The sequence below is a fragment of the Aythya marila genome (assembly GCF_965140915.1).
Source record: "Aythya marila genome assembly, chromosome: 8".
Classification (NCBI taxonomy): Eukaryota; Metazoa; Chordata; class Aves; order Anseriformes; family Anatidae; genus Aythya; species Aythya marila.
In genome coordinates this window covers 8074355-8099604 of record NC_139049.1, presented here as the reverse complement: position 1 = coordinate 8099604, position 25250 = coordinate 8074355, and the positions used below count along the sequence as shown (strand labels likewise).

Genomic DNA, 25250 nt, shown 5'->3' with positions numbered 1-25250 from the left:
TATTAAATGTTCTATTAAATTCCTACTATGCTTCTTCCCTCAGGAGAGGTTTAAAATTATTCTATGACAGGTACATTCAATTACATGTTCTGCAGAAAAAAGCACAGTTGACTACCTCCAGGTTATTATAAGTGAAATTCATGATTATCTTTAGGGAACAGTCTAATTTTTCCTTTCTCAATGTGTAGAACAAATGCCAGCCAAATCCCCATATGAATTCCTCCTTAACATCAGCAACAAAGTGAAAAACAAGGAACCACTTCTTAAAAAAAAGTTTGCAATCCTGAAAATAAGCTTTGCAGTATTTTCAAATTTTAAACAGATAAGAAAGTAGCTTTTTTTTAGTAGCAGATATTTGAAAAGCCACCACTGCTTACAAGATTTCTCACAGTTTAAATTCTTGGGAATAATTCTTTAAAAGGCTGAGTGACACAAGTACTGAGTTACTGGCTTAATTTGAAATATCTGTATTAGTTGGTTAATTTAAGTGATGACAGGTAAGTTCTTATAAAGAGAAGTGCAGGTAAGTTAAATCAGTTATTTGCAAAGTATCACCTTTCTCTTTGGAGAGTTTGAAGAGACAGTCCTCCTACGTGAATTCCACTGTGAATTCCTTCCCACCTTTTAGTGATTGAGCAATGGTAGGTGGGTTTTTTTGTTTGTTTTATTTATTTTTTTCTTTTTTGAGAAATGGTGTTTGACTGATGTGTTTTGAGTAACGTCATTCAATAAGAACTGGCAGAAGGCTTTTTTTAGAAGTCATATAAGTGTGAGTTAAGTGGAAGGTCCTGAAGGAAGAGTATCTGGAGGTATAGTAGAGTTGTCACTTTTATTACCAGGCTGAACTTAGTAAGAAAACAAGCCTGTTCAAAGGGTTATAATAATTTTTCACTCCCCCCCAACCCCTTTTAATCAGTCAGGAGAGCTACTGTTATCTTTATTATCTGAGCACAAAGAACAGAAACAAATTCTAGCATTATTGGAAGTTTGGGAATTTTCTCTACTGCTTTTTCAGAAGACATTAAAACAGGCACTCTCTATCAATAACTCCAGAAACTGAGAAAGAAAAGACAGTGAAGAAAAAATTGGTGAAATGAAAGCTTACAAATATATGTTCCTTGAAAATTTTCAGATATTAGGAAAAACAAATTACATCAAAGATCCCTGCTTTCTAAATACCCATGCTTTCTTTCTAGTACAGCAGCTTTTGTTGTCCGTCAAGCTTATTTATGAAACAGTATGTGTAAAACAAAAGTAAAAAACAAATATTTGTCAATATTTGCCTACTTAGCTCTCAACAGGTCTTGATCTTTCAGTGCTGAGCCTTGCAGATAGATAACTCTCTGAGACCACATTGGGATTTGTAACACCCTTCGGACCTGAGCATCCATCTCAGTAGGACACAAAATGACAACATAATAGTCCTGCAAAAAACATAATGGGGAATAATCACATTATTATTTGATGTTACCATTTGTTGTTGCAGATGAGTCAATAGAGAGTCAGGGTGTCAAAAACTTGTGTTAATTCTCAAATTTAAAATGGCAGGACAGTTGTTCACTGCTCGTGAAGGACTTAAAAGGTGGCCACTAGAGTCCAGTTAGAAACATTTTTTTTGTTTCTGTACAAGTGTCATTTTTTTAGATACAGTTCACTTTCCTGTAATTCTAGCTGGAAAATGTAAGAAGCTTTCCGCAATCAAAACAGAATTATTTTATCCAGCTCTATTAGTCCCTGAAATCTTTTCCTCCACACTAATGGGCTGATCCAAACTTCGTTTTCTGTTCTACACTTCTTCCTGTTCTGTTCTACAGACAAATTCCTATCAGCAAAAGTAAGGTTGCTCAGAGGCATATAAGTGTGTAGTTATGAAAGGAGAGAGAGAAGGAATGTAAGGAGGGGAGAGACTGAGAGCTTAGGATAGGCTTGATGTAGAAGTCTTCCTTATCAGACACAGACTTCTGCTGGAAGCTTACTTCCAGCATCATCTGTATCTTACAGCTTCCTACTTCAAATATGAAGAGAATGTATATAAGCTGTTTCAGGCTACAGAAGTAGTATTAGGATTTTTCTTACTTTGTCTCTAGTGTATCACAGACTCATTATTAAGATTAGTTAAGTAAATTTTTGATTTCAGTTTGTGCATATATCTGTGAAAAACTGGATTTCTCTATACATTTGCTTATGCTTCTTATTAGCTAATTAATTTGGGCAATAATCTGCATTTGGGATGTCATACTGCTGCTTGACTATTTGAAGAACTGTATTTTGTGGGGGTTTTGCATTACTTAATGTATCACAGTTAACATAGTAATAGACATTGTCAGAGAAATATTTGTAAAAGAAATTGTCTATAGTAAAGCTAATAATGAATCCAAACTGCTACCTCATATATGCTTTTATGTGATCAGAACAACTTTATGACATCTGTTTGCATTAACTAGGGAATAACTGTAAACCAAGAAAAATCTCACATGCAACCTTACAAGGTCTTTGTCCTTTAAAGTCCATGCAATTTTTTCTTAATTTCAACATTTCCAAAAGGATCTAATTATCCTAACACTGATGAAAAACAAAGCAAAATGACAAAACAAAAATATTCTTTGGCTTGTGAGGAGTTTTGGATACGGTCCCAAAACAAGAGGAAAAAAAGAATTTGAACATTTTTCGTTTCTTGTCTACTTTAAATAGAATAAAAGGAAGTTGCATGGAAATATCTGTTTCTGAAAGGACTAGCATAATTCAACAAGACAGTAATTCTATCTATTTAATCCCTTTAGCTCAATTCAAAATGATTGTCTCCATACTGTATCTCAGCTTCTTACTGCAATTATAGATTCCCAATTCAGTCAACTATTCCCAAATTCAGTTTTTCAAATTAAAGGCCATTCCAGAACACTGTCTCCCGAAATCAGTGTTTTGAGTTTTGTTATTTTTTGTTGTGTTTTGTTTTGTTTTTGTTTTTTTTTTTTCCCCACTCTAAATACCTGTAATCTGGGGTGAGCATAGAATTCGTTTAAGAAATCCATAAGTAAATCAATCTTCAGGGAGCTGACACACAGCACAACATGTTTTTCCGTCTGAGCTCTGTGTCGACTGTAGTTGCCACCAGACTTTTGTCTTTCCATCCACAAGTATGCCAGCTGTTCAAACTGCAATAGATGCCATGTGTCGGTGAAATATAGACAAGCAGCTGTGCAGTAAAACTGTATCATGACTTAGCTACATTGCATTGTTTAGCTCATACCTTTATTAAAAGACGTCCTTAGCTCCCAATGCATTTTTCTTTGTAAAAAAAGTTCTTTAATAAGTGGATTAGATCAATAAAAAAACATGGCAACACAGCCAGTCTCTATCACACAAATAGCAGGATAAGTCCATTAAAATATCAAGTGATACTCAGTCACAAAAATTTGGAAAAGAATGAAGACTGTACCTTATTTACTTTATTTATTTCACACCTCTGATCTGTTTTTCCAGTGCCCTGTTACGTAAATGCTTCTCTCAAATGAAAGGTTAAATTTTCATACATGTAGGTCACTATAAGTATAAATGTTCAGATAGAAGCACCGTTTTTCTTTGGACAATGACTCTTTTCAGAGATTTTATAATACTCAGGAGGTGACAATATCATTGTATATTCCTATCAAATCTATACTCAACTATCTGTTTTATACATATAGATACCAATTAAAATAATTGGAGCTGTTAATACAGCAATTTTGCATTTGCCAGCTGCTGAATAATAGATGCATTCAGCTAACAGTGTATGCAGGCTAACAGTAATACCTGTTTTGTACTCTTGCAAAGGGAAGCCTAGTGCACAATAGGCTAGGAAATATGAATTAGTTATTAAGTATATAAAATGTTGCTCCTCTAGTCTGAACCTGTTAGACTAAAGATAATATTGTAATGATCTGTGCCACTAATAAAACACACAAATGCCATCTCAAAGCTTCTTGTAGTATGTAATATGCATTTAATCCTGAGCTTCATTTAACTGTTTTTGATAACTATTCTTTTTCTCACTCCATTCAACTGATGGAGAAACTGAATTGTGAATAATAATTGTATATCATATCATAGCAGGACAAAAGCTCAAGAGATCAGAGGATTATAGTAAATGGGATTAGATCAGGCTGGTGGCCAGTCACTAGTGGGGTACACCAGGGCTCCATTTTGGGGTGACAGTTGTCTTCAATGTTTTTATGAATAATCTGTACAAAGGACTTGAATGCATACTAAGTTTGCAAATGATACTTAAATAGGAGGAGCTGTTAACTCCCTCAAGGGCAGGGAGGCCTTGCAAAAAAATCTTGATGGACTAGAGTGCTAGGCACTCTAGTGAATGTATGTGTGTAAAATTTAACAAGAATGAATATTTGTGTATGAAATTTAACAAGAGCAAGTGCTGGATTCTGCACCTGGGACAGCAACCCTGGATATATATACAGACTGAGGAACAAGCAGCTGGAGGGCAGCTCAGTGGAGAAGGGTCTGGGGCTTCTGGTTAATGGCAAGGTCAACAGTGCGCCCTGGCAGCCAAAAGGGCCACCCATCTCCTGGGGAGCATCAAGCACAGCATTGCTAGCCAGTCAAGGAAAGTGATTGTCCCACTCTACTCTGCAGCCTTACCTCGAGTACTGTATGCAGTTTGGGGCACAGCAGTATAAGGACATAAAAAATATTAGAGCATCCAAAGGAGGGCAACAAAGATGGTGAAGGAACTAGATGGGAGGATGTGTGAGGTGTGGCTGTGGTCACTTGGTTTGTTCAACCTGGAGAAGAGGAGACTGAGGGGAGACCTCATGGTGGCCTGCAGTTTTGCTCAGGAGGGATGCGATATACACGATGCTTAAGTGTATATTAGAAGTAGTTCAAACATGAAATTTCTATTTCTGGGGAAGTTCCAAATTTCTTAAAGCATATTTTAGTCTCAAAAAGAATATGTATTTTACTGAATTGCCACTGAGTGGGAATATAATTGTATTAGTGCATATGTTTGTGTATGTTTGTATATTTAGCTATAATTAAAATGTTCAATTTTTTTCAAGGAAATTAATGCTGATAGCTCAAGCTTCAAGTCTCCCAGGGACTCTGTGGTGTTTGCTCACAGTAAGCTTTAGTTCACCATCAGAGCAACAGAGTCTGGAAACCATAGCTGTGTGAGAAACTGCAGCTTCAAGGTCTATCAGGCCTACTCCAAGATTTGATAAGCATGAATGGTGTCTCCTCACACTTCCCTTTTGTGTCCTGGAGGTATAGGTCATCACCAGATGTCAGACCATTAACATCATGACAGTGCTGCCGTATAGTCTGAGGGTGTCTGACATCAAGCATTTGCTCATGAGCTGACAAATGTTCAGTAAATGTAATGAAACTGATTGATTGATCCAAGTATTTTAATGAATCAACCTTTTCTTGTAGAAACGGGTTAGAAGGCCTAAGCCTATATAGGCATCAAAATTTTCTAAACGTGCATTTGGCTCTGTGTATACTGACATACACAGATATGAAGAAAATTTGCTTAAGTTGCAGATTTAATGATTTTTTTTTTTAAGTTAGCACTGAGCTGTAAGAGTAAGAGAGGAAGTGGAGAGAAGCAAGATTAGAAACAGGGAAAGCCTGCAGAGGAAATGTTATACTCATAAAGAAAGTGCTGGCTATTGTTTTGTTGTTTGTTTTTTTTTTGGTTGGTTGGTTGGTTTTGTTTGGTTGTTTTGTGTTGCTTTTTTAAATTGCTCCATTAATAACCCATATCTCAGGATGAAGAGAAGGGCTATGTGGTACTTGATATCTTTTGCCAGCAGTTGAAAACTGGCTTTAGTGTTCCGTATTTCATTATAAATCTAAACTATATGAGGACAAACAGTGGCAAAAGTATAAATAGAATAAAAGATATAGAAGACAGTAATTTTCTGATATTTTATATGCAATAATAACAGTATTTTTTCAGTTGTTTTGTTTTAAAAACAATTCAAAAGAGAAGAAAAAATCCACATTTACCTGTATGGGCAACACCACAAGAGCAACACAGATCATAATGACAACAAGCAGCTTTGAAGGCCATATCTTGGGTGTAACATCCCCAAAGCCCACAGTGGAAAATGTCACTATGCAGAAATAAAGGGAGTCAAAGAGAGTCAACCTGTTTCCTGCTCGTTCCAGATGCTGAATTCCACAAATACTATGTAGAAAAGAATGAATAAAGACACGAAAAATAAAGTGCACTTAGGTTCAGTTCAAATTTGATGATTATGTTATATATGCAGAAAATTATTTATTTTAGAGTGGATACATTGCTCAGCAAAGACATTTTTTTCAAAAAGAGGAAAAATGAGTATCAAACCACAAGTTTGTTATTTGTATAATTTTTACATCATTTATTATAAAAGAATATATTTTTTTTCAATATTTTGATATGATAGAACTTTGTTGCTAGGTTTTGCTTAGTGGCTGTTGTGAGGGAGAGGTGGTGTATAGAACATCATGGATTGATGCAATTCCTTTCTAAACCAGAACAAAACAGATGGTATATAGTTGCCACCGTTCAGAATTTTTTAAAAAGCATCTTTTAACATTTTCAGGGAGCGTTTGCTGGTATGGCCAAGAAAATGTACATAATACTTTCTTTAAATCACTTTGTATGGTAAGAGCTACTAGAATGAACTTGTTATGAGAGTACATGTTGCATACTAAAAAGATAATGTTGGTATAAATGAGTACCAACTGTCTAGAATAAACTGAATGTAGGAATTGGAGGCTATCCAATTGTCAGAGGAATAAGTATCCAGGGCCAAACTTCAGGTAGAAGGTGCCAACTGTTATGAAGTTCCTGATTGCTACAAGTACAGAATAGAAATATATGGTTTGGTTGTTTTTAATAGCAGGACAAATAATGTTCATTCCTTCCTGTCACGCATTTCTATGAACAAGTCAGTGTGCTCCACGTGTTACTTGGTAATTATTTCTCTTGTAATCAGAATGATTTGTGTAAGTTAATGCTCTTTTGGTTTTTAGAAGTAGTGGCAGAATCTATTTAGAGGTCCTATTGCTGTTTTGTATTTTGCATGTTTTAAAACTACTTCAGTTTGAAAAACTATACCATGATGAAGAGCTTTCCAAGCTTAAAATATGATCTTTTTTAAGACAGTAGAATCATGTAAACAAATTCAGTTATTAAACTATATTCACCTATAAGAAGAAAATTGATCCGTGAACCACTCTGAATAGTGTTGTGTTTTTTTATCATTGAAGTTAGCTGAATGATTTCCTCTTGGAGAATTTGAGAAGTAATTGGTAAATAATACCGTATTCCTTGGTAATTATTATTCTAGAATGTACCAAAGATTATTTCTTCAAATACCGTATCCAGATGGTAATAGTCACTCGTTAATATCTGCCATGGTAAAATTTTTGCATCACCAGGGAGAGCCTGTGTTTATAACAGCTTTAGCAGTTGTTCTTCTGTTCTCCATTCTGTTCTCCAAAAATAATTTAGCAGTGGGCAGTGGCATTTCCAGAACATATGGATCAAATTCCCAGTTTCCTTTTCACAGTTCTAGCATTTGTAGTTTTCACACTTCTCAAAATGTTCTAAAAAGGGTGTCGTTTTTTTTTTTTTTTTTTTTTTTCTGTTTGCATAAGTTCCATCCTTCAGTCAGAACTGATACTTTTATATTCCTATCCAATTTGTTCCACATTTTTCACTGGTGGTGTAATCTAGATCTTCCATAATTTCACTATGTTCCCAGTTTGTTTTTTGTTTGTTTCCTTCTTTCTTTGTTTCTTTGTTTTCCCTCCCTTCTTAGAAAAAATGGCAATTATATTTTTGTTCCTGAAAATATTAACAGAGGGACTGTCTGGAAACATGCTAATGAAAAACACTTTATTTTGGTCTCAGGCAAGGAAGTTTTTCAGCTAGCTCCTATTCTAGTCTCAATTTGAAATAATGGAGTACACTGCAGAGGCATCCAAGTACAAAAAATAACCTATTTTAATATTCACATAACTTTTATATGTAATCTTAAAAACAGATTTGTGGTGGATTTTTTTGTTGTTGTTGCTATTATTCCTGAACACCCTTGTGTGTTTTCTTCTCTTCAGTTTTCTTTTGTGGGTACATCTCTAAAATACAATCTTGACTTGTGGAATTAAGTCACGATGGCCAGGAAAGTAGCAATTACACATAGTCAATGATATGGCCATAACAGGACTATTATACCATTCCACTGAGAGTGTTAAGTATCTGCAGATAGGTTTGCATTGAACTATGATTCTATGATTGTTAGCAATGTATTTTCTCTAATGCTGGTGCCTGTCAAATTGCTTAGTGTTTGCATAATCAAAAGGGTCAATTCTACACTTTGTACCTAAAGGAATGGATTAAAATGTATAAAATCTGTTTTTTGTTCGTTTGTTTTTCTTGGTGGTGGTGGTGCTTTTCTTTGTTTTGTTTTGTTTTTTTACATTTTAAAGGAGTGTGAGTTGTTTCTTCAGTTTTTATTCACTTTGTAAAACCTTGAAAAATCTTTACTAATTTGCTTATAGGAAAGCTCACAGCTTGATGAAGGGGATATCCTCTTTATTAATATTATTGTTCATGTACTTTCTTTAGCCAACCAACCCAATTATAGTCTGGCTAACCTTCCAGCCTTTTCTAAGTGAACAGCAAAATGCCCATTGAGCCCATCATTTTATTAGCTGAACTCCTGTACAATCCTCTATATTCATATTCCTTGAAGCTGTCAAAATAATTTTGTGCTTTAGCCAAATTGTTGTGGATTCAAGTTGTCTTTTGCTGAACTCAGTGGGCATAAACCAGTGCTTCTTACTTTTAGCTATGAATATTAAAGTCAGTAAGACATGGGAGCTTTACTGAACCAGAAATTAATCTCTTCTTAGAACCTGAAAAAATTATTTTTCTTCAAAATTACTTGCACTTCATCTGCAGTTCTACCAGATTATACCTGAGGCCCTAATAACCCTGCAAGCAAAGGAATGATAAATCCAAAAATAGTCTACCAAGTCTTAATTTCACTGGTCATTTTGCTGCTCTGCCTGTTGTTTTTAGCAGAGCAAGGGATCACAAAATTGCAGAAAAAGTGACTTTTGAGAGACAGCTTTATGGGAATCTAATTTCCAAATTAAATATTACCCCTTTTACTCCTCACCAATAATTTTGTACTTTAATCTCACTACCAGTACATCCGAAGAAACATTAGTCTGGGCTACCTGGTTATACTGCACACAGAGTCTAATGGAAATTTACTGCCTTTCCAATAAGACAAGCCCACATGGATTAGTTACTCCATTCCCCCAAAATTTATTGAGTACTTTTTCTATAACCTAATTCTTCATATGAATAACAGCATCAGCATCTTTTTATTTTTCTTGTAAATTGTTAAATGTTGAGCATTATTTTTAAAAGATGAATCAATACTACATGTGCTAAAAGAGCCAGCATATGTTCTTGTTCTGCTTTCTCATATTTCCCAACATAATGCAATATACAATAACTCAGACTTTTTCTTTTTGCTTTTTTGATATTGTATGGTGGCATTTTTATCTCCTTATTCTTGTTTATGTCCTCCTTTCCTTTCATGCCATGACAAAACAATTATCTACTTAGTCATGCCTGGACAGACATAACGATATCAATCAAGAAAGCAATGTTCAGCAAAAGCAATGCTTAAACCAGCTTGTACTTTAAGAGAAAACTGTAATAATAAATACATAGAAAACACCTAATTAAAATAGGGTGCCCAATTCTCCACCTTCTATATCAATTTAAGGTTTCGGTAATTCCAACAAGCAGTCTTCTCATAGTGGATTTAAGCAAGCCATAACAACAAATAAAGCTGGTATAATGGAAAGGATATTTTTATTACTAAAAAACAACAACATGGGTCTGCTAAAGTAAAAGCTGTGTCAGCAAATTTACTACAAACTCATGAAGAAAACTTATTTTAAACATATAAATGTAATCTCTGAAGATCAGTCATGTTTTGTTTAGCCAGGTATCATTTGAACTTTTGAGAGTTCAATCTTCATTTTACTGGAATTTTTATTTATTTATTTTTTTTAATTCCGGGAATACTTGCTTGCTTAAGTATTTTGTGTGCCAAAACTAACTACAGTTTGTAAATAACCTATCTCCACATGCAGTACAGAAGCTACCTTAAAAAAAAAAAAAAAATTAAAAAAATTGAAAGTGGTTACTACCAGGAGCTTACTGTTTTCTCCCTGTCCCTTAGTTGAGTATTTAACTGTCCTGATAAAATAACCAAATGTTAAGATCGAAATGATAATACACTGGTGTGACACAGATATGCAAATTTCTAACTGCTTCATGCTAAAAAGACAGCCCTTCTGTAAGGAAACTCAGATGTTTAAACAGAACAGACAGGATGATGCTGTAGCTTATACCTAGGGATAGTCCAGTTAAATATAAATCTAGTCTTGCCCACTTCCTTTTTTTGAATGTCTGCACTGCTTGGTTTGTTCCTCTTTTACCACAGGACCTTAATGATTCACCCTGCATATCCTAAGTTTTACCTATGCAATCCAATTTGAACTTTTTTTCTTCAGGGAAAATCTGAGCACAGAAGAGGGGACAGTTCACTCCACAGTGAGAATTCAAAGGGCATTATGACATTAGTCCATACCAAGGAACCAGACAAATGTTTGGGGGCCTGAATTGATTTAGTTTATAAATAGTAGCATACTGCAGTAACACGTAACAAAATATTCTACAATTGTAAGGGAAAAAAAAAAAAAAAAAAAAAAAAAAAAGAGTTACAATTACCCAACTATTTTATATATAAAAAGAATAAAATTACAATGTTGCTCCTGCAGTGCTGTTAAGCAAGTCACCTGGACAGGTGGAAATCAGAGGAATAAGGAAAACTTGTGCTTTATTTTATTTCAAACCCAGTTCCTATTTGTTTCTGAGCACCTGCTGTTAGAAATAAATACTGCAGTGTAAAATAATCCCTGAGATTAAATCATGTTGCTACCATGCTGTGGCAGTATGTCACAGAAATGGGCACAGGAATCTGGATAGCAATTTGCAAGCATTGTACATGAATTATTTTTTATATATAATCATTTTAGATTGTTTTGTATTTTCATTTGTCAGTGGTGCTAAACATATCTAATATTTCTTTATTTCTGCTTTTACAGAAAATTATTAGTTAGAGGTACAGCCTCTTGAGGTCTAAAATAATGCATCAGAGGCTAAAGCCAAAGTTAGAGATGCTTAGGTGTTTTCAGGATTAGGTGGCATTTAACAGCATTGTTTTCCTTGGACTTTGAGCTTCAACTTGACTAATTACCTCTGTAGTGTTTTAAGTAAGTAGCTAGCTATATGGAATAGCTAATGAATATGTTGAACGCACTGGGGATAAATTGTAACATGTTCAGTGAGATCCCGTGGTACAGGCTCAGTGCTTAGATACTGTAGAAGTTACATCTGAAATAACTCAGAAATATAGTAATTCTGCAGCCCATATGAAGTAAGTGTTCCTATTTAAATTAATAGTTTCTCACATCCAAATGTCTTTAAAGTTTCCACATATTTGAATATGAAATGGTGACGTTACAACAAATGACAAATTAAATTACAATTACTTGATTGATCTGTGCTGCCAATTAATATTTGTATTATTTTAAAGTTTTCCAATGCTACTTTCACAGACTTTTTTATTTTTCTGTATGAAAAAGATTGGAATGAACCCTTTGCTGATAGACTATCAACTGTAGTAAATACCTATGGGCAAAATACAGAGCATAATGATGATGACAACAACCATTTTAACTTCCTAGGAAATACATGGCAGGCCCTTGAGATATACATTGCCACTATAGTGGCTGTAACTATCTGCATTAGAAAGCAAAGATTTGTAAGAGTTCACTCAGGTTGTTAAAAGAAATTTTCTCAATCAAAATCAAACTGTAGCTATTAGAACAGTTCATACTTCAGTCTCTAGAAGGTGTTTACTATATTTTAGTACTCTGATAAATGTACTGAAGTTTTGTCTGAAATTGGCAAAAAGTGTTCACTGTGGGCTAAAGATGCTAATATCAAGTTGGCGGTAGTCTAAAGTCCTCGAAACGAAAGCGATGTTAGGATTAATGCTCTATTTGAAGAATGCCCTGCTTTGAACTGAAGGAAATAACCTTTCATACTGGAATTTGTCTCTGTAGGGTATGCTGTGCTGTTTAGGGTACTGATGTAGAGACAGATACAGTTTTGTCCTGTACTTTCCTATGCTTTGAAGTTAGGCATTATTGGAAAAGCAGCTCTCAGTGCTGGTAGAATTGCTATACAGAGAATCATTAAAAGCTCAATTTATACTTCACAAAACTTTGTGTTGAATGATGATGTAACTGGAATTACATTAAAGTGACTTTTTAATTTACTATATCATAATTATGGAAATACTGTAGGTTAACTTCTGAATGACAACATACGTCCTCCGAATTTTGATGATCTTCTATGAGACACTACAGAGCTTTGCAGTCTGAACCTACAGTCAGAAAAGGCGAAGATGTTGCTGAACACTTTACGCGTGATCTAATAATCTAATGCTTTCTAATAGCTTCTGATTCTTTTGTAATGAGGGAGAGGCAAAGAAAAGAACAAGGAATGATCAGAATCTATAGCAAGTAAATGAAGAGAGAAGACAATCAGAAAATACCCCGACCAATAACAAAATCTCTACCCTCCTCAAACCTCCCAAAGCTAAGGTTTTAGGTTGCTGAAAACAAAATGCTTCACTTTTTCCAAGCCCTGTGATGTTTTCTCAGGTCTTTTGTAAAATCTGTTTTGTCTGATTATTTATTTTCTGAAAAGCAATTTTCCATAAACAGCATTAAAATAGGAAAACAAAATTGACTTGTTTAAAGAGATTTGCAATTTCTAAAATGTTAAAATGAGAGAATCTGGTACAATATATCACAGAATCACAGAATTGTAGGGGTTGGAATATCCAAATATATACAATATAATTGTAGGGGTCGGATAAATATATCATATATAATATATTAAATTTAAGAATTAGAACGGAAGTTCCAATTTCCTTCTTTCATTCCATATAATAGGCTTTAAAACTGTAGGAATTATTGACTTCCAAGACACAGAAATGATTAATTATATACAAGACAGTGAGAGAAACGAGGGAGAAATGCTGACTGGAAAGAAGATAAATATTGTTATACTGTCTTTAAACTGAGTGAGTCGAGAAATATACTTGTTATTCTTAGTTGAACTTTGAGTGCAGTAGAGCATGCTGAAATATATTCTAAGACTGACTGGACACAATACCTCAAATATTTTTGCGGAATATTTTGCAAATATTCCACTTCATCAGACAGCCCAATGTCTTTATACTTTTCCAGAATGTTTTCTTTTCAGAGGCAAACATTTTCATATAACACTCTCTATTTTTCCCAAAATCACTGTAGCGAAGAAAAAGACTCAGATAACTTCAATAGTCTTTGAATCAAGCTCTTGGGTTCTGTAGGACTTGGTAAATACAAGTTAAGGTATGGGTGGAGAATTGTCTGTCTTACTCTATGCAGCAATCCCATGATGTCAGAAATGAATACTGAATTTCTCTTCAGCTGAAAAGGTAACCATTTTCTGTTCCAATTCTATCTCCAGCCAAAATGATCTTGCCTGATGATGTATTATTGCTTATCCATGTCTAATGTAAGTGTTTTCCTTCCCCAAGGAAGTTATATGTAGCTAATGGTACAAAAGCTGAACTTACAAAAATAAACTTCTACTAATACGCCATGTGACTTCTAGAAACTGCAGAACATCTTGTTAAGCAGAATAGGATATTACGAAATGAACAAGTGTGTATAAATATTTGTTGAAGTTGAGTGAAAACCTTTTCTACTGCTGCTGCTGCATTATGTGAAGTAGAGCTGCAGTGTAAGAACCCTGGTCATTGGGACTGCTCAAGTAGAGTCCCACTGTAGGCTGCATCAGCTTAGAGTGTTTCCATAAAAAGCTTTGTGCACGCTTCAGTCTGTAAGTCCTGAGAACTATCTGTATTTTTGTATGCTTTCAGTCTGCCCCAGAGCATTGATGGTCAATGAAGTAAACCTTGACATTCCGACCTCAGTGTGTCAGTACTGTTACAGCTAAGAGCCTGCTGGAGCCTGAGGTTTTGTACTGCTCACACAAGGAGTCACTCACTCTTCAGGAAATAGAAATATGCAAGTCGTACTTTAACCACCAGGAAATCTACAGAATTAGGCAGTATTACAATACCTATCCTTTTTCAGGAAACAAAATTAGGTAATCTAAAATACACAGAAATTATATATGTTATGCTGGAAAATTCAAATGCAAACTTCTAATTTAATAAGTGGTCTGCACCAGACACGGTATGCTTTGGAAAATCATGCTTAATGTTTCTTCTAATACATTTGAAACACTCCCAAGAGGGTAACAGGCATTATGCAAACCATCCATATTCCCTCTTCCAACAAAATGTTTAAATTAAATTAACAATTGAAGGATTCAATAGCCAAACATTTGCTAAATGTACATGAGAAGAAACTAACCCAGCATGTAGAATCAGGATAGGAATTGGAGACAGATTTGCATATATTTCCTTCCCATGTAACAGAACAGAGTCCAAAGTTATCCACTTAGCGTAAGTCATTGCTGAAAGTAATAAAAAATCCTTATAATGACAAAATGAAAAAAAAAAAAAAAAAAAGGAAACTACCTCTAAAACTGCTTGGATATCTGTCTGAATCTGACATTGCTCTGAGATAACTTGTAGAAAAATATTTTGCATTTCCAAACCCTGATATTTTACACCTGTCAGCATAGAAGTTGCTTGATTATGTACTTGACAGATTTGTCATTTTTAATCATGTTAAACGTTTTAAAAATCTGATTTTAATAATCAGATGCATTAAATATATATATATTCTTGAATCAGAGTAGGTTGGCTAAGAGAAGACAATAGTAATAAAGAAATGGAAACTCGATCTTTTAAAACTCTAAATCAATACTCAGGTTATATCCACTATGACAGCACTGCTTTTTATCATTTTTAATATTTGCTTATTTTTAAATGAACTAATCAGTATTTGTTAGATTGCCACTGGAATATGGAAGATCCAGCTTCATATTTATCCTCTGTCTGTGAATTCAAATTCACATCCTCCACTTCTAAGGAAATAGTAAATAGGTCATGAAATAAGCTTGATTGACTCAGACTTTTCTACCAAGGTACTTTCTCTTGCATGGAATCATTAAAAATGCATTATTTGAGAGCAGTGGGGGGGTGGGGGTACTAATAAAAGTGAGAGGAGGACTACCCAGCCTAGTGGGAGTGCTGGCACCTAGGAATATTCTATGCCCTCTTCCAATAATTGATTTTTTGTTACACAGGTCAATCATAGTAAAGCATGTTTAAACCTTGCTTTCCAGATTTTGCACAACAGGTAGGATTATGTTTATGAAAAGTCTGTCTCCATTGCATAGGTCGATTAAATCCAAATAGGCTCTTTTTTATTTCCCCTTTCAGGAGAAGGTAAGGTGGGCTTACACACATTGAAGTTCTAGGGACAGCTATAAATTACAAAAGAAAACAAGCCTGCTCTATTTTCCAGAATCTATTGATCATTTTTCATTCCTGCTTCTGTATTTCTAACAAATCTCTTTGCTAAGCCACATGAATCAGAGGACAAAATTATGTTCCAAATGTTGGACTTCATTACTCCTCAGAAAATTTTTAAACATCACACGTGTTATCTTTGGCTCTATATCTTTGTCAGGTGTAGCTGTTAATCTGTGGCAACAGTGTGTCTGAGCTACTCAGGAGCCATGAAGATCAAGCAGGCCATCAAATACACTTCCCACTCTTTGGAATATACTTTCAGAATTACTTGAAATGGTATTCCCAAGTATAGAACCACAGAATCACCTAGCTTGGATAGCTTCAGAGAATCAAGATTTTGTGGGACGCTTATGTTTTTTCAGACATTACCAGATGGAAAAAGTGCTCAGAATCTATAATTTACATTGACAGTCTCTCCTATTATTCTAGGTTTTTATTGATTTTGAACAATGTTAGTTCCAAGTCAAATACTGCAGGTGCAAAGATGTGGTGTATGAACTGTAGAAACTGCCTCAACTTTGGGGAGGGAGAAGTTCCTAGTCTGTACCATATACAGCTACTCACCGTGCTCAGTTTTTACTAAATTTTTACTTTCAGAAAAGAGCACAGGGATTCTTACTTACTATGTTCTGGCCTTGTAGATGTCTGTATCCCAGACAGTTCTATAGTTCATTGAATCTCTGAGAACATCTTCTGAAAAACTGTGTCAAACTGTTTTTCAGTCATATCAAGAACCAAACATTTATTTATTGATGCCTTTTGATTAAACCAGAGTTGTAGCCAATTGCCAATTATCTTGTACAATTGGCAAGCCCTAGGTTAGCTGAAGTCTCATACCATTTTATGATCTCTCAAAACAATAAAAACCTCCTCAGACTTTTGTGCACTGCATGTTATTATCTTGCAACTAATAGTTGGACTTATTTTACTAAAAATAGGTTTAGTCACTGACTTGAACAGCTGCAGAGTTCATTATGCTCCAAAACCTCTTCATTAAATGACAAAATTGTTTACAACCCTATCTTTTGCCAGAGTCAAAAATGAAGAAAAATCTATGAACTCGTATGGAATCCTTTAAGGATCTTCTCCTGCTTCTTTCCTCTTTATGATAGTGAAGGAGAGATCTAGTAAGAACAGGCAAAATGATTTTCAAGTTAGATGAATAGAGAAAAAGTTTCTAAACTACTGACAGAAAAAAATGGCAATGTCCATATTAGGTTAGGCAAAGGCTCCTTTAATTCACTGCCTGTTTCTACTGAGAGCAGTAGCAGATGTTCAATGAAAGAATAATCAAAAACAGCATAGAAGGATTGTCCCAAGAGATACTCCACTTACATTAAAGAACTTGTAATAATAATTCAGTGTGCATACCTTAGTTGTGCTCCACAAGCAGACTTTCTCTTGTGGAGGGAAAACCATTTCTGTCCATTCTAGACTAAGTATACTTCAGTCTCCTTACAAACACTGATTTTTCTGTAAATGAGCCTGCAGCTTCTGTCCTTGAAGTATCTTCTCTAATGTTTACATGTATAATGTACTGAACTTGCCTGTGGTAGAAGTGTTTCCAGACCTCACTGAAATGTGTAATATCTTTCAGTACCATTTATTTGGTTTCCTGGAAAATCCCAGATGCCAATATTACTTTATGGCAGCTTATTAGATTTATGCAATTCCTTGTGCAGATCCTGTGGTGGTAAAACACCTTAGTTTCAGTCTGTTCTGACAGTCTGTCCACAACATATCTAATTTACTAAATATCTAATCCCACATAAGCCAGGCCATGAAATTAAATAAATGTTTAGGAAAAGAGTTTATTAAAAAAAAAAAAGTTTTACAGCTATTCAAGACAGGGTCAGTCTTAGGTGTTCACCCCCTTATAACTGTTACCATGTTACAAAATGGTCCATAAGCTACTGATAACATGGTTTTATTTATTTTCAGCCTCATAGCATTTCTCTGATGACAAACAATATTCCTTTTATTGTTTAGTATTGGTTTTGGTTTATCTTAGACTATTATCTATTAAACAGGTATATCCAAGCTCTGTCAAAAGTCAGTTTTACTTCTGGACATGGAATAAACTGAGTTCTCCTTTCCTTATTTATGTTTCACTTATAATATTGGTGATAGGGAATATTGGTGATAGGGGGATGTTGGACCAGATGATCTTGGAGGTCTTTTCTTACCCTTTGTTCTATCTCTACACTCCCTGATAAAGAGTCCCCCTCCAGCTTTCTTGTAGGCCCCCTTTTACGTATATGTACATACAGATAGGTACATAAATGTACACTCAAACGTACATACACACCCACACATAACTCTATCCTCTTTTATTTTGAACTTCCCTGAAAAAAATCCTTCTATTTAATTTGTTTTCACTGCTTATAACTAATGATAAAAAACTTGCAAAATATAGGACTGGATTTAATTGTTTGACATCAACACACTGTAAACTGAAAAACAAATTATCAATACTCATTCACTGCTTTTCTTTATTCCTAAGTAAGCAGCAGTTGATTATCATTTGCCATATTTATTAGCTGATAATGATAGATGTTCTGATAATATGAGAAAGGTAATTCAAAAATATATTGGAATTTCATGAAGAATTTTATTCTTGCACTGTGAAGTTAAGCAAAGTAGTAGAATACATGCAATTATAGGAGACCATAATGCATTGGATGCTTTTAAACAGCCTCACCCTGTATACGATCTCCTATTCCTTTTGTAATATATTGGTATGCATACTGTTTTGCTGTGGAATGTAATTAGGTATGGTACTCTGTGCCCAAAGGAATTGACAATTTGATTTCATGCCTGTCATTAAGCATTCAGTCTGCAAAATCAACTCACAGTTACTACTTCAATGTTTAGTAAATGAATACTAATTCTTTTTTGTTCCTTATTGCTGTGACTCGGGCACTTCCACTATGATGTTCAGTATATATATAATATTTCATGTATGTTTCAGAAACATTCAACTTCCACAAACAAAAAATATAGTTGTGTTTTTGTAAATAATGGGAGCATAAATCCAACTTTAGGCTTAGGTTCAAGTTCCTTTATAAGTATAGTGTTACATGATGGTCAGACTTGATCTAAAGGGTCTTTTCTAACCTAAATGATTCTATGATTCTATACAATTGGATGCTTTACCAAAGCTGAGAACTCCCTATAATTTACTATTTTTAAGTTGTTTTTAAGAGAAGGTTTTTATTGCCAAAGGAAGTACAGACTTTATTATCTGACTGCTGCTAGCCAACAGAAGTTAGTTAGTTATGCTTTTTTCCTATATCTCTCTGCTATTTATTTGAATAATGTCCTTTATTAATAAGACTTCTACTTTGTGGAGGGTGAGGAAGAATGGAAATTAGTATCTGTTGACAGTGCTAGAAATGCAAATTTACTAAAGTTGAAATACCATTTGGAGATTAATTTCAACACTTTTTGACCCACATTTACTTTTTATTGTGATGATTAGGTCAAGTGGTTGACAAATTTGTATGTTCTGTTAAAAACTTCTGTTGATTTCCACAAGCAATTATCAGAGATTACATTTAAATGTAACATTTTCATAATGAATCATAGTTTTCATTCTTTATATGCTTTATTTAAGCTCAGTAAGTGATTTTGTCATGTTGCATCAGGCATGGGGAACGGGAACCCTATGGCTAGTGGAAAGAATATCATACACAGGTGAGTTAGAGAAATCCAAGGACATCTGACTTAAGTTTATCAACCAAATGTGGTACTATATTTGGATGACTGTTTACCCCTCTAGTCTTCACCTGTTTGAAGAACATCTGGCTAAACATCATAACAATTTCTAATGGAATACAAGTATACAGAAGAGCAAAATGAGAATTCTTTCTTTTAAAAATCACTGTCCTAAATGCATGAATTTTTTTTCTTCTTAATTTTAGATCATCTTACATTGCAATTCTAACTATGCCAAAGTCTCAGAGACATCCCTTCAATAGTCAGTAAAACTATGCCTAATGTGAGCAAGTAATTCCTGGTGGCTGGTGCCAGCTTCTGTTGGTAAGTCCAAATTTGCATCTTTTTTAATTCTTCACTTTCTGATTTGAGAAATATTAACTGTGCTAAACTCCACACTCTGAAAATACATTTAGAATATGTAAAAGACAATAAAAGTCAGCAAATCACTACACGTAATTACTGTTCATCAGAGAACTGATGGCATCTAATATAACATTTAAATGTGTTAGCATAAGCCAACACAAACATGAAATCTCACTAATGTAAAGTAAATAGTTTGTCAGGCTAATGAATCAGTCAATGAAATATTATACATATATATATATATTAATTCTGCATGCTAATGACAACTTCATTTTTGAGCCAGGAATAGTGAGTGATGACGGGTTGATGCCAGGCATTGAATTTAAATAGTGAAGTAATATCCTCAACTTAATTAGTCATCTGCTGCTACACATGGCATTCTGCTTGATAATGTCTAAAATAATAAAATGCTCTCAAAGACAGCATGGGAATATCAGATTTTTCTTTTAATTGCAAAGATAAAAAGAAGGATGTGATATGCAATGCCTTCATGCAATGAAAAAATAAAAAAAAAGGAAGACAAGTTTTTAACACTTGGTATACGTATTAAATTGCTTCTTTAAGAGGATCTTTATCTGATTTTAGAAGTCCTCCAAAATCAAAGAGAAACCTAAAATTTATGTATTTATTTAACCAATAAAATGATAAAGTATTTCACAATCTGCAAATCACGGTTTGCATTCCAGATCTACTTTTATTCTAGCAATTTTATTTTACCAAAGCTATTCTTGTCACCCTAACCTGAAGAGAACATGCATATTTTGCATATGCAACATTTACAATTCCACAAAAGGTATCTACTTACAAGTCTGTGATTCAGCAGCAGATATGTGTGCATGTGTATTTGCAAATGAATGGAAAACTTACTGGGGAACCCATATTCCAATAATTTTCATGACTTTGCATGCTTCTCAATTTTACATCTGTAGTTTCCTATGTCTCAAGGCTCCCTGTGGGGGCTCTTTGCCCACGTTATCTAAATTCACCTTGGAACTACTTTTCAGCCTAATGATCTGCAACAACCTGTGCTAGAAAATCAACAAGGCTTTGATTGTAACTTGAAAATATCACAACTACCTAAAGCCCCCTACTCATCTTCCAGGGTATAGTAAAACAACAGGAATCCTTCAATCATATTGCTTATTTCTTTAATTTAATATTTCTCTACATATGAAAAAAAAATCAGGAAAAATAAAAGTAAGATTTGCTTATAAATAATCTGATTTTGACACTCCATTTTATAGAAGCTTTGTGAAGGGCAGATTTCTAAACTACCATTTAGCCTTTCTGATTATTTTATTTTCAGAAGAAGGTGACTACAAATGGTATCTTTCACACTCAGAAGATAATACAGATTGAACTACCTAATCTTTATGACTTTGCACCACAGACCACAATAAACAGGCTACTCAAATTATTTTTAATTTCACTGGTCTCTGCATCTAGTTTTAAATGTTCTATTACATCTGTTGCACAAAGAATTCCCTGCAAGCAGCATGGGAAAGACTCTGACCTAATTATTTTAGAAATAACTATGTAGAAACATCTAAAAAGATTAACAAAGGAAATATTATGTCACTACCAAATTATTAACTAAAATAGCATGAAAATCACTGTATAATTATCTGAGTTTCCATAGAAACCATGTTTGATGGGTAGCCAAGAAGACTTCTGATTGGGCTTTTGTAATTCTGCTCTGCCCTACAATAAACATGATTTCTATTCCGCCTTCCATAAACAACTCACCAGTTTTTAGTAGCTTGTATCCTATACTCTTTAAGCAGCACTCTAACAGTTTTGATCAGCCATATTGCTTTTTTAAGATCTGAACTCTTGAACTTAAAATGTAAAAATCTTTTTTAAAATGTATAATGACAAATACCACTCTATCATCCAAATGAAAGAAGAGTATAAATTTATATATGACAATTGTAGCAATACAATAGTTGCATTAAAATAAGCAAGGGCATCATTAATCCATGAAACTTTCTTTTTATTACATTTTATCATTGTAATTTTTCATTACCTGTTCTAATCAAGCTTTCTGAAAGGCTTTGGCCTACAAGTACTAATAGTACTAACTAACGTAAGCAAATGATCCCCATTGCTAGCAAAGGTGCGAAAGATGTGGCCGATCCAAGAAGACCTTATTCCATTATAAACAATAGGAGTTTTATATAAATTTTGTTTCATTTAAATAATCTAGACTGTCAACTACTTGTGGCAATACTGTGTTTTCACATGGTTCTGATAAAGCAGATTTTACAAAGCTACCTTAGCAATTTCTGTACCTAACAAAACATATGCTCAGTATGCATTTCTGACAACTGCACAGTTTCAATCAGGGGTTAGGGGGTGGGGGGAAATGACTATTGATCTGAAAATTTTAACAGAAAAATTATCTTTAAATAACATGCTTTTAGCAGATCCAGCAGACTGGATCACAAATCAGCTTTCTCAGTGGAAATTCAAACCTGATTAAATAATTCTTGCCAACATATGCTTGAGAAGTGATATAGAGTATACAATAGTAATTAGCTACTAGCAAACTTTTAAAATCTGTGACGAAATTAAAAACATTGGACTAATTTGTCCTTTTGTTTTCTCTTCAGGATGTAATAATGTCATACAGTATTCTTTGCAGTAAATTTTTGACTTGAAATACTACCTCTGGCTAAATATATCCCTTTTGCCTGTTCATATCTATCATACAGAAGCAAAGAGCTGGCCTTGCTGAAAGCTCAACAGTTAATCTACAGATAAAAATGTGCTGATTCATGTTCAGCTATCCTCAGCTATCTCTGCCACTTCATGGCCTGAACCAAATACCTGAAAACAACATATATCAATCTATTCATTAATTGTCTTGGCTGATTCCCTTAATTATGAGATAAGGATCACCAACTCATGACATCCATCCAAGATGCAAAGCAGTTACTTTGTCATTTCATGACAAACATGAACCAACAATGTAATCAGCAGTTTGCTTTACTATTTAAATGTCTGTTTAATAGTTTAAATCTCAAAATACTTATTTATTGGTTAATTTTAACAAGTGAATTTACAGTTCAGGAATGCCTTTTTTTTGTTTGTTTGTTTTGTTTTTCAAATGGCATATATGACCATCAAAAAATAATATTGTTACAGCTTAAATGATATCCATATACAACCTTGGAAATACTTGGGCACTACAGACACACAGAAATGTGGCACAGCCACAGTGAAATCAGTAAGACTTTGACTACTGCATTTGATGCCAGAAATCAGGGCCAACTCTGAATTCCTCCACAATCTTCTACTAAAATACAATTTACATTATATCAATAAATACATTTCTGTCCTACTGAAGTTGATGAAAATGTTGTCTCCCTGTTCATCTACACTTTTTTCCCAGAAAATAATATTTTAGATAAACTTTTATTGAATTTAAAGATCAGTTGCCCACAAATAACAAATGTATGTTTTGAGAAATGTTTTGTTGACTTTCCAGAGGCTTCACAACCTTTTTATTGTTCCATCACTTAACGTAGCATTAAGGTAGAGTCTGAAGTAGAACTCAATTGTACACACTCACAGGAAAACTATCCCTATCCCCCACCCTGATTTCAGCAACCAAGAAACAGGACATGGGGAAAGTTGGTACAATGAATTTGGGAAGTACTTACTGCTCTTGACCACCTGAAGTACTACCTGGCTTACTTCTAAGACCGGATTTTTCTGTTTGGAGAGCACTGCATAGGGATATTTCAAAACAGAAAATAGAGGTCCTTTGTTGGAAACAGGCAAGTTCCTGACAGGTCTGATTCATTTCAGAGACAGAGAAGAACAACTGCTATTATTTAATACTTTGTGGGATTCTTGTAATAGTTGAATAATTTATTTTTTATTATTTACAGTTACTTAGGCCTTTCAATTAATGTTCTAAATGGGCTTTACCATTTACCAATGATCAAATCATTGGATTTGATCAAACTAAATGACATAATCGCAGTTTAATTTTGTGCTGTTTTTGAATGCAAATAATCTCTCTAAATCATAAACTGAGATTGGACCTGAGAACTGGCTATGCTGTACAACAAAACATTACAGCATAGAAAGAAGTGTAGATACAAAAACAAAAACAAAAAAAGAAAAAAAAACCATTATTCTACATTACATAATCCACCAACACTCTCTGAGTTCATCCTACTTAATGTTAGGCATCTTTCTTGGAGAATTGCCATTATCAGCTCCCGCTATAAGCAACACAGAAGGGCAGAGAATTAGACCTGCATGTAGTGAATTAGTTGGCTTCAGATCTGCACTGCATTCTGAGGTGGCTGCCTCTCTTATTGATAATAAAATGAACTGGAGCATTGAGGTGCCCCGTTCTTTTTAACACTAAGTGAGATTATTCCCTTTTTTTTTTTTTTTTTTTTTTTTTTTTTTCTTTTTTTTTTTGTCTTCTGTAACATAGTGTTCAAAGTCTGAAGGTTTGCCTTGTTTGGACTGGGTTGTTGTCTGGATATGTTTTCATCCTTACAAGCAACTTATTCCTACTGTTTCCTTCAGATGAGAATTTTTAATTGACTTTGTAGCTACAGTATTGGCATACTACAGGTATTCTGTAAGTGAGTTTGTGGAAATATCGTCATTTTCTGACGTTGAAAGCACTGAAGGATAGGTAATGTTAAGATTTTCCTCAGTGAGCTTTCAATGAGTAAAGTTTGTGCAGGCTTCTTATGTTCTTCAGCAAGAAAAAAAAATAATCTGTTTGTAGCCACTTTTTTCACAAGCTAATTATTCTACACTGGTAGTATATGATTAACATTGATTTAAAAAACAAAGTAAGTCTTAATAGATGATTCACTGTGTTATAGAAAGATGCCTGAAATAGTCATTCACTGTTATTTGTAAACTGTAGAGTTTACAGAAGTAATTAGTATTCCATTTGGCAAGCAAATGCAAACATCCATTAGCTAAATGACACAACATATACTTTGACTAAAAGTCTAACAGTAATTGCTGAACATTTTGTCATACAGGTGGGCACTTCTTTTACTTAGAAGATCACTGTCATATTTAAAGAAAGATAAATTATTGATAGCCTAACATATCCTTGGAATCAGAAGAAAAGATTTTAAAATCCCTGTAGGTAATCTGTAAACTGCAGATACATGGAGTTAGGCTTATGAATTTGCTAGTCTGCAGATGAGTTCTACCCCCAGATCCATAAACAATTATCAAAAATCAAAGAACAGCGTAGACAACAAATCTTGTTATGTGATTACTGTTTGTTCTGTAATAACACCAAAAATTGTCAGCTGTGTGCAAAAATGTAAGAGCTTTTTCCAGCTAAATTCTAAGCACAAAGGACAGCTTGAATAATGACTTTATAAATATTGTAAAATATAGATGTTTGTATATATATACGTAAAATATACGTATTTTTTTAAATATTTAATCTGAAAGCTTATTTTTGAGTTATAAAACATTGGTTGGAATGTGACACTACCACTTACAAGACCTCTGAATTGT

At 34.1% G+C, this 25250-nt stretch overlaps 1 protein-coding gene across 8 annotated transcripts in view; it reads right to left on the bottom strand.

Annotated features, from left to right (window-relative positions):
• The window catches only part of KCNT2 (potassium sodium-activated channel subfamily T member 2), a 150269-nt gene that overhangs the window by 67074 nt on the left and 57945 nt on the right, over positions 1-25250 (bottom strand). For 6 of the 8 annotated variants that reach the window (XM_082766176.1, XM_082766175.1, XM_082766177.1 and 3 more), the window contains 3 exons: positions 6007-6187; positions 2988-3152; positions 1288-1424 (listed from right to left, as the gene is read on the bottom strand). In XM_082766176.1, the coding sequence (XP_082622302.1) occupies positions 1288-1424; positions 2988-3152; positions 6007-6187 (483 nt within the window). The remainder of the gene's footprint in view (positions 1-1287; positions 1425-2987; positions 3153-6006; positions 6188-25250) is intronic. The other 2 variants (XM_082766180.1, XM_082766182.1) reach the window with 2 other exon arrangements.